The 9528-nt window shown below is 66.3% G+C and overlaps 1 protein-coding gene across 1 annotated transcript; it reads right to left on the reverse strand.

Moving 5' to 3' along the window:
• Positions 1 to 371: 371 nt before the first annotated feature.
• ARF3 (ARF GTPase 3) lies at positions 372 to 4628 on the reverse strand. Its single transcript, XM_074935678.1, has 5 exons — positions 4504 to 4628; positions 2232 to 2456; positions 1545 to 1655; positions 893 to 1017; positions 372 to 773 (listed from the first exon to the last, which is right to left on the reverse strand). The coding sequence occupies exons 2-5, from the start codon at positions 2377 to 2379 to the stop codon at positions 612 to 614; spliced, it is 546 nt and encodes a 181-aa protein (XP_074791779.1). The 5' UTR covers positions 2380 to 2456; positions 4504 to 4628; the 3' UTR covers positions 372 to 611.
• Positions 4629 to 9528: the final 4900 nt, after the last annotated feature.

A 9528-nucleotide genomic window follows, 5' to 3' on the forward strand; every position in this document is an offset into this window, starting at 1 on the left:
GAGTGGGGAAAGGGCCACGTTGCCAGCAGGGGGCGCTGCCCTAGCAAGTGATTCCAAATCCCCCCCCCCTGGAAAGATGGAAAGTGATGAGACCCAGAACCGACTCCCCCAGCTGCCCCCCTCCCCCTGCAGTGTCCCCTCCCCCCAGCACAGACCAGGCAGCCCCCCCACACAGAAGCTTAAAGCTGCCTTGAGGAATTCACCTCCGTGTTTAGACTCACGTCACAGGGCACCAAGAACAACATAAAAACAACACAAAAGAAAGGCCACTGCCACACGCAGGTCCGTCCGTGTGCCCCCCCGCCCCCCCCAACCCTGGGCAGCAGGGGGCCTGCCCCAGCATGGAAGCAGATGCCCCCCACCCCCCTATATATTTATATATCTATCTATTCATCACACACGCGCACACACAGAGATCCGTGCAAACCTCGGGGGCGGGGGGGACCAGAACCGAGACCCCGAATCAAACCCACAGCAACCGGTGCCGGAACGAAAGCAAAACCCAACGAGCTGGGGAGGGGGGAAGAGACCCACGCAGCCCTGCCAGCCTGAGAGGGGGTGGGGAGAGAGGCGGCTCCGCCCGGCCCCTCGCAGCCTGGGGTGGCTCTCGCTCACTTCTTGTTCTTCAGCTGGTTGGCCAGCCAGTCCAGGCCCTCGTAGAGCCCGTCCCCGCTCGTGGCGCACGTGGCCTGGATGTACCAGTTGCGATGGCGCAGGGAGTGCAAGCCCAGCTTGTCCGTGATCTCCGCCGCGTTCATGGCGTTGGGCAGGTCCTGGGGGGCAGAGGGGGGGGTTACAAGCCTGCCGGACCAGACACCACGGTGACAGGCACGTCGCCCACAGAGAATTCAGTGCCAGGGCGGCCGTGGCTGGAGGGGCGGACGACACCCACCTGCTTGTTGGCGAAGACGAGGAGCACGGCGTCCCGCAGCTCGTCCTCGGCCAGCATCCGCATCAGCTCCTCACGCGCCTCGTTCACCCGCTCCCGGTCGTTGCTGTCCACCACAAAGATCAGCCCTGGGGGGCGGAGGGAGGGCACTGACACCAGGCACCGGGGGGCGGGTTTTGCAACTCACGGACCCACAGTTAGGAAGCCCCACCCCATTCCGGGGCTGTGTATGACAGAGTGTGCCCCCAAATCTCTTCCTGGGGGGGTGACAGTGCACCCACAAACTCCTCCTCACCACCCCATCTTGGAGGGGATGACAGGGTGCACCCCCAAACCCCACCTCACCACCCCACCCCACCCCACCTTGGGGGGGTGACCATGCATCCCCAGACCCCTCCTCACCACCCCACCCCTCTAATGGGGGGTTGAACAATTCTCTTCCCCCCACCCACTCAAACCCATGGCAGGGGTGTGGGGGCAGAAGAGAAAGAGAAACCCTCTAACCCCCCCCTCCCTCCCACATATACTCAGACAGCCCTAGACTATCGCTGGACAGGGGAGGGAAGGCCCCCCCAGGGAGGGGCACAGAACAGGCAGGGCTCAGGACCCAGGGAGCAGGGGAGGGGACGGAGGGACGGAGTGGGGGACCCCGTACCCTGGGTGTTCTGGAAGTAGTGCCGCCACAGGGGCCGGATCTTGTCCTGGCCGCCCACGTCCCACACGGTGAAGCTGATGTTCTTGTACTCGACAGTCTCCACGTTGAACCCTGTGGGGGGGGGAGGTTAGCCACAGATGTGGGGGGGCAGTCAGCCCTGCCCCCAGTGGGGGCTCAGCCCTCTTTGCCTCGGGCACTTCTGCCAGCGAGGGGCACTGCTCAGTGACAGCCACCGCAGGGTCTCCAGGCACTGGAGTGAGACCCAGCAAACTCATCTCACACAGAAGCCTCTCAATGGGCAAAAAAGAAACTGAGGCATGGAGGGGGGCAGGGCAGGTTTAGACGGGGAAATTGAGGCACAGAGGTCAGTAACTTGCCTCCAAGTTCAGACAGCAGCAAAGCTGGGCAAAGAACCCAGGCATCCTGGCTCCAGCCCCCCCCGCTCTAACCACTAGACCCCACTCCCCTCCCAGAGCTGCAGACAGGACCCAGGAGCCAAACAACCCTAGCAACCTGCCAGGGCCCAGGCCCGTTATGGGTCAGCTGGTCCTTTCCTCCTGCCTCCCCAGGCCAGTATGTGGGGCTGTGTGCTCACCGGACCACGCCCGTCACATGGGAGTCCCTGTCCCCATGGCAGGGCCGGCTGATGGGAGACCCTGGGGGCCGTGGCCTGGCTCCCGACCCTACCTATGGTGGGGATAGTGGTGACGATCTCGCCCAGCTTCAGCTTGTAGAGGATGGTGGTCTTCCCAGCCGCGTCCAGCCCCACCATCAGGATGCGCATCTCCTTCTTGCCGATCAGGCTCTTCAGCAGGTTCCCGAAGATGTTGCCCATGGTGGCAGCGGGGGCGCGGTGCAGGGGCTCCCGGGGCCGGCTCGCTCGCGGTGCGCTCCTGGCGTCGAGGCCGGTTCCTGGGCGGCGGGAAGGGCAAGGCCGGCCGGCATCAGGTGCCTGCGGAGACGGCAGCTCCCAGCGGGCCCGGCTGCAGGGGGGCGTACACCCCAGGAGCTCTGCTCCATGGCGGGGATGGGTTGGGCAGGGCGTTCGGTGGCTCATGCCCCGAGTCCCGGCTCGATGCCTGGCCGGCCCACTCCTGATCCCCATGTGCTCAGCAGCCACGGCTCGCAGTGACTGTCAGAGGCCCTGCTGGCCCACTGGCTTCAGGCTACCCCAGCCCAGCCCCACAGCCGGGGGGACAGGGGAGACCCACAGGCAATCGGTGAGGAGGACAGCCCGGAGCCCAGGGCAGCGCCACAGGCTGGCTTTGTGCGCCCCACAAGGGACCTTTCTCCCTGCGTCACAATACTGAAAGGCAGAGCCGGGGGGCAGCCGTGCCAGGCCGTGCCCAGCACCCACCAGGGCCAGCTGATTCGGTGGCCCTTGCTCCCCGGCCATGGAGTGTCGGCCCCCAAGGCACTGACAGCAGGGTCACAGCAGTGCTGCCAGCGAGGGCCAGGAGTGGCACATGCAGGGCTGGGGGTGGGGGAGAGTTCACTGTGGGGGGGTCCATTGCACAGGGGATGCAGGGGCAGCCCCCACTCCTAACACTGCATGCTAGCCAATCAAAACAGGCCTTCCCCTAGCACCTGCCAACTGCAGCCCCCAGGAGGTGGGTCCAGACCAGCCTTAACACAGATGTAACACAGATGGGGAAACTGAGGCACTGAGCCAGGGACTTGCCCAAGGCCACGGAGTGAACAGAAGAATTCCCAGCCTCCAGCCACCACTCCCCCCCCCGCCAAGCTGGGAATAGAACCCAGGAGTCCTGGCTCCCAGCCCCCGCCCCTCACATGGTACCTGTGCAGGGGAACGGGGCACCGGCACCTCTCACCCTTCCAGCCCATTTCCCTCTTGTTGGCGTTTTAGGCCATTCCCTGCCCTTGGGGTATCAGCACCCCCTGCCCACCATGGCTCCCTCGAATCCCAGCGCCCCTTTGCCAGGGCTTGATCCTGCCCCTCTACAGCGTCTCCAGCCAGCACGCGGCACCGCCAGGGCCCCCCTCAGACCCACAAGCCCAGGAGCCCCACATTAAGGCAGGCCCCAGGCCCCCCAGGGCTGAGACCCACCCACCCAAAATGACTAATAATGAAGCATGACATGGTTCCCTGCCTTCCACCCCGACACGTCACAAGTGATAATGGGGGGAGGACCCCGCCCAGGAAACCCACAGGGGGTTCACTCGCTAGTCAGCATGGGGGCAAGACCCCAGGCCCCTTGGCCCCCCCCCCGGTCCTGCTGCGCGCCCCCCCGGGAAAGAAGGGCCCCTGGGGGAAAGGTAGCCCCCAAGCTCAGGGGGGACAGTGCTCAGAGAACAGGGCTGTGCCCACAATTTGGAAGGGCCCAGCCCCCCACATGGGACTCTCAGCCCCTTCCACTATTGGGGTCTGCAAATAGGACCCCAAAAGCAGCCTCCCGCAGCAGGGGGGGCAAAGCCAGCTGTCCCCGTCGGGATGCTGGCAGGCCCCAGCTAGTCTCCCCGCTCTCCCTGAGGGGCACAGCCTCCCCCCCAGACACCCCATTCTGGAGGGGGTCCCGGGGGGGAAGGGACGCCTGGGTCCAGCCCCTCTGCTGGGTCTGAGACACCCCCGCTCCCAGGGCTCCCCACACTCAGTGACACGGGCGGGTCGGCTGCCCCCCCCCCAGGTAACAGGCCCCACTGCAGCATGTGCACCCCCAGATAGCCTGCACCCAACCCCCCACCCTGCCAGGGGGCAGGCTTGCTCCCCCCATGCCCCCTCCGGGTACAGGCCCCATTGCATGCCCCACTCCCCCCCAGGGGGCAGGCTTGCTCCCCCCATGCCCCCTCCGCGTACGGGCCCCATTGCATGCCCCACTCCCCCCCCCAGGGGGCAGGCTTGCTCCCCCCCCCATGCACCCCACTGAGCGTGCCCCCCCTCAGGGACGGGCCCCATTGCATGCCCCCCCCCCCAGGTGCGTACCCCGCACCCCGCACCTACCTGCTCCGGCTCCGGCTCGCGCTCTTCCTGCCGCCCCCTCCCCAGCTGACTCTGCACCTACCCCCCTCCCCCCCGGCCGGAAGCAGCGGGCCCTGTGCACGCACCCCGCGATCTCGCGAGAGCTCTCGCCTAGTCCTGGGGAGAGGGGGGGCAGCAAACCTCGCGAGATCAGCCACCCATCCCCATGGCAACCGCTGCAGCAGTGCATGGGGGGGGCTGCACGAGCGGGGGAGGGGAAGTGCATGGGGGGGCTGCATTCGGGGAGCTGAGCATTGTGGGTCTTGTGCATGCCTGGGGGCGCTGGGTGGGGCTGTGCCCCGGGGGGCAATGCGGGGGGGGTCACAGCAGCGTGGGAGTGGGGCGCGGGGGGGCTGGAGCGTGAATAGGGAGGCTGAGATTCATGACGGTCAGGTGCCACCGGGCGTGTGCGCGGGGGGGTCGCTCTGCACTAGCGGGGGTGACGTGCACGGGGGGGCCGTGGTGCAGTAGCGGGGGTGTCGTGCATGGGGGGGCCGTGGTGCATTAGCGGGGGTAATGTGCATGGGGGGGGCATGGTGCATTAGGGGGGTAATGTGCATGGGGGGGCATGGTGCATTAGCGGGGGTGACGTGCATGGGGGGGCCATGGTGCATTAGCGGGGGTGTCGTGCACGGGGGGGCCGTGGTGCATTAGCGGGGGTGTCGTGCACGGGGGGGGGGCCGTGGTGCACTAACGGGGGTGTCGTGCACGGGGGGGGCCGTGGTGCATTAGCGGGGGTAATGTGCATGGGGGGGCATGGTGCATTAACGGGGGTGACGTGCATGGGGGGGGCATGGTGCATTAGCGGGGGTGACGTGCACGGGGGGGCCGTGGTGCATTAGCGGGGGTGACGTGCGCGGGGGTGATGTGCACGGGGGGCCGTGGTGCATTAGCGGGGGTGACGTGCACGGGGGGGTCACGCTGCACAAGTGGAGAGGGTGCAATGCCATAGGAAGAGGCTCCCCTGCAGCGTGAGTAGGGGATGAGGCAGGAACAAGGTTCCCCATGTGACCATTGGCTCTTCCACCCCGCCCCCAGCACGGCCTGGCCCAGTCGCTGCATACAGGCAGGTTGCTCCGGCCCCTGGGCTGCTGCTTGCCCCGAGCAGAACCCCCCACCCCGGGGAGGCAGCTGGGGGGGTGGTGGTTCTGCACTGGGTCTCCGGAGACCTGGATTCTATTCCCTGTTCTGCTGAGCGGCCTGGGGCAAGTGCCAGTCCCTTCTCTGTGCCTCAGTTTCCCCCTCTGTAAAGTGCTTTGGGATCCACGGGTGAGAGGTGCTAGACAAGAGCTGGGCGTTGATTATTAGCCCCAGTCTCCCTGCCGACCCGGCCTCGAGGGAGTGAGGGAGCCCCTCCCCCTGCTCTCAGAGCCACCCCCCTCCCTGGCTCTGCTGGGCCCTCGGGCTTCTGGCCATAGGGCAGTGAACTCGCCCCTCACCGTGGCAGGGCTGTCGAGTGGTTAGAACACATTACTGGGAACCAGGACTCCTGGGTTCTATCCCCGTCTCCAGGAGGGGGGTGGGGTCTGGTGGGTTAGAGGAGGAGGAGGGGGCTGGGAGCCAGGACTCCTGGGTTCTATCCTGGCTCTGCTATGGGCAGATCTACTGCATCTCAGTGGGAGCTGGGTAAATCTCCCCTGTTCAGCGGCCTGGCCGGGCGCCCTGCTGGGATGTGGGTGGTGGGGAGCTGCCTGTGCCGCTCTCCCCCAGCAGGTGGCGCACTGCGCCTTGCAGTGAGGACCCACGTGGTAGGAGGGGGTTGAACATGAACTTAGCCCCGGGAGCGGGGCCTGTCCACACCTGCCCCGTGGGCAGCCAGGCTGGGCACCCCCCGGCCGGGCGCCAGGACGCCAGGGTTCTTTCAGTGCAGGTGGGTGCACTTCAACCGCAGCCCAGGAGCCCCGGCTGGGCATGAGGGCACTGCACACAGAACCCCCCAGCGCCCCTCCACTGCACACAGAGCCCCCCCAGCGCCCCCTCACTGCACACAGAGCCCCGCTCATTGCACACAGAGCCCCCCCAGCACCCCCTCACTGCACACAGAGCCCGCCCAGCGCCCCCTCACTGCACACAGAGCCCCCCCAGAGCCTCACTCACTGCACATGTGTGCACACACAGAGCCCGGCCCGTTGTACACATACAGAGACCCCTGTGCTCACAGAGCCTTGAACGCTGAACACAGAGTCCCCTGGGCACATGTCCATGTGCACACCCTGCCTTGCACACTGCATGCACACACATGCCGCCCTTCTCACTGCACATGTGTGTGCATGCACGGAGCCCTGCTCATGGTGCGCACACCGAGAGACACAGCAGCCCCGCGCTCTGTACAATCCCCCGCCCGCTGTGGCTGGAGGCTGGGCTGGCTGCAGGGCAGGCTGAGGGCAGGGCAGGGCCTGTGTGTTTGCAGCGTGAGTCAGAGCCTGCAGTTCCCAGGGAGCCTCCCACCTCAGCTGTTAGCGGAGCAGGATGCTGGCAAGCGGGGCCTCCCCAGGGCAGGCGCAGCCCTGCCCCCCACATTGAAGCCCTTCAGCCCTGCCCTGGGCGGGTAGCAGGGAGGGGAGCATGGGAAGAAGCCCTGGCAGCATGGGCCGAGCCCCCCGAACCTCACTGCACGTGGGGATCCAGCCCCATGTTGGGGCGCGGGTGCGGGGAGGCTGTTCCCAGCCTCTCTGGGCTTCCACATTTAGTGACCCACTGGCCCCATAGCCAACGCTGTCTCCCACACCCTCCTGCCCGGCTTACCTGCCCCCGGAATCCCAGCACACTTTCTACCAGGTCTCTGCCCTGGGGGCTGGGCCCTGCATTGGGGGCCCCTGGCTCGGTGTCCTGGATCCCAGGATGACCCATCTAGCCTGGTCCCCATCACCCACGGCTGCAGAGGAAATGCACGAACCCCGTGGTGGCCAGCCCTGGAACGAGCGGCCCAGAGGGGAGGCCCCTGCCCCGTCAGGTTGGGGCTGCCTCATTCCCCAGGAGGGCGCCTGACCCCGCCCAGCTCTCCTCCCCTCTAATGCCCTGTGGCTGAGAGTCCCACAGGCCAACCGCCTGCCATGCAAAGGGCATTCAGCTGAGTCGGGTTTACACCGCTGCCCTTCAGTCCTGCCAAAGGCCCCCGGGGGGGACAGGAGGGTGTGCAGGGTTTCCCCTTCAGAAGCAGTGCCCCACTCTGGTCTTGGGGGTGGCGCAGTACAGGGCAGGGGACCCAGTGCAGTTTGAAATGTGGGGGGCGGGGTGGTGTGTGGCAGGTCAGGGGGCAGAGTGATGCCCTCTCCCCGGCTAGTATCTACGCAGCCTCTGGCTGATTTTGGGCCTGCAGCTGCAAGCGCTCCCTGGGAAAGTTCACCCTCACCCCAGGTTGTAGGGGAGGGTGTCTCTGCTCTAGTGGGGTCCTGGCACGCGAAATCCACTGGGGCAGAGAGGAGTGTGTGTCCCATGAGCTGCTAGGTCTCGCAGTGCCACCCTGCGGGCAATGGCCACCCCCACATGGCAGCAAAGTCATTCCCCGGGGCGCTGGAGCCAGGGCCGCCTGCCGGCACAACCCAGGAGGGATTTCCAGAGCAAGCAGCTTGGGCCATGGAGAGAGACGGGCAGAGGTGCAAATAACTCACACACACACATCACACCGAGCCCAAGGGCACCCACTGCCTGCCTCTCCCACTCCCCTGCGATGGGACACTCGCTCCTCAGCCTTAAACGCGGGCCTCGTGGGATGACGAGTTGTCCTGTCCTCCACATGGGCGACTAGACCCCACTCCCCTCCCAGAGCTGGGGATAGAACCCAGGAGTCCTGGCTTCCAGCTCCCCGCCCCTCCCTGGACCCCACTCCCCACCCAGAACCAGGGATAGAACCCAGGAGTCCTGGCTCCCAGCTCCCCCACCCCCACACTGGACCCCACTCCCCACCCAGAACCAGGGATAGAACCCAGGAGTCCCAGCCCCTGCCCCCTCTAATCCCTCTTCCTCCCAGTTTCCATTTAACAAATGTTTAACCATCCTATTTGCTGCCCCAGGGCTTCCTGCCCCACCCCAGGGAAAGGGTCCGTGCGAGGAGCCCTGCGCCCGTGCCAGCCCCTGCACCCGTGAGGGGCACAACAGCAGAGGGGACCCCGAGGCCTGAGCAGGCCCCGCCCGGCAAGCCTCCAGCACAGGAAGGGGTTTCCGGTGGCTCTGTGCAGCGCCGGGCACTGGAACCCGGTGCCAGTGAATTCACCACAGTCACTCTCCAGGCAGGTGCTTTTACTGACAGGAACCGGCTGTAGCTGCTAAAATAGCCAAGCGGGGCAGCCGCTTTGCCGTGGGAGTCAGGTACAGGTGTGAAAACAGCCAGTGACTCACGGAGCGCACAGTCCGGGTAACGCTGAGCGCTAATTGGGCTCCTGAACCCCTGAGGTCTGTGCCCTAGAGCAATAAATTAACCCTGCGGCGTCCCCCACACCGGCCCCCTGCTGATACCCACCTCCAGCCCCCAATGCCCCCGCTGCCCGGAGCATCCCAATGCCCCGAACCTGATATCCCACTGCGACCCCCCGACCCCCCACTGCTCTGCCCCGATTCTCACTGCGACCCCCTGACCCCCCCACTGCTCTGCCCCGACCCCCCACTGCCCCCGGAGCATCCCCCAGCCCCCCGTGCTCCACTCCAACCCCCCATACTCCCACTCCATCCCCCTGACTCCCACTGCTCCTCCCCGACCCCATACTCCTACTGCGTCCTCCCCGACCCCTACTGCTCCGCCCCCCCGACCCCCACTGCGCCCGCAGCATCCCCCAACCTCCCCACTGATCCGCTGGCCAGCTCCCCCCACCCCCTCCACTGCCGCCTGGCATCCCCATAACACCCCCTCTGACCCCCCCGCCGCTGCTCCCCTGCAGCATTTAAAGCATTTGCAAAATTTGCTTAGCTCGCCCCCCCTGCAGCCCCCCCCTCCTCCTGTTCCCGTCCCACAAAGCCCCAGGGGCTCAGGCTTTCCACCCCGCACCGCCCCTCTCCGGCCGCGCAGCCGCT

Source organism: Natator depressus, chromosome 20 (genome assembly GCF_965152275.1).
Source record: "Natator depressus isolate rNatDep1 chromosome 20, rNatDep2.hap1, whole genome shotgun sequence".
Lineage (NCBI taxonomy): Eukaryota > Metazoa > Chordata > Testudines > Cheloniidae > Natator > Natator depressus.

Bases quoted from the DNA above. Each gene is read 5' to 3' on its own strand.
- ARF3 (XM_074935678.1), bottom strand. From the start codon at position 2,379: ATGGGCAACATCTTCGGGAACCTGCTGAAGAGCCTGATCGGCAAGAAG. The intron at 1,018-1,544 runs GTACGGGGTCCC...TCCGCCCCCCAG, and splicing joins CTACTTCCAGAACACCCAGG to GGCTGATCTTTGTGGTGGAC. The intron at 774-892 runs GTGGGTGTCGTC...TCTGCCCCCCAG, and splicing joins TCGTCTTCGCCAACAAGCAG to GACCTGCCCAACGCCATGAA.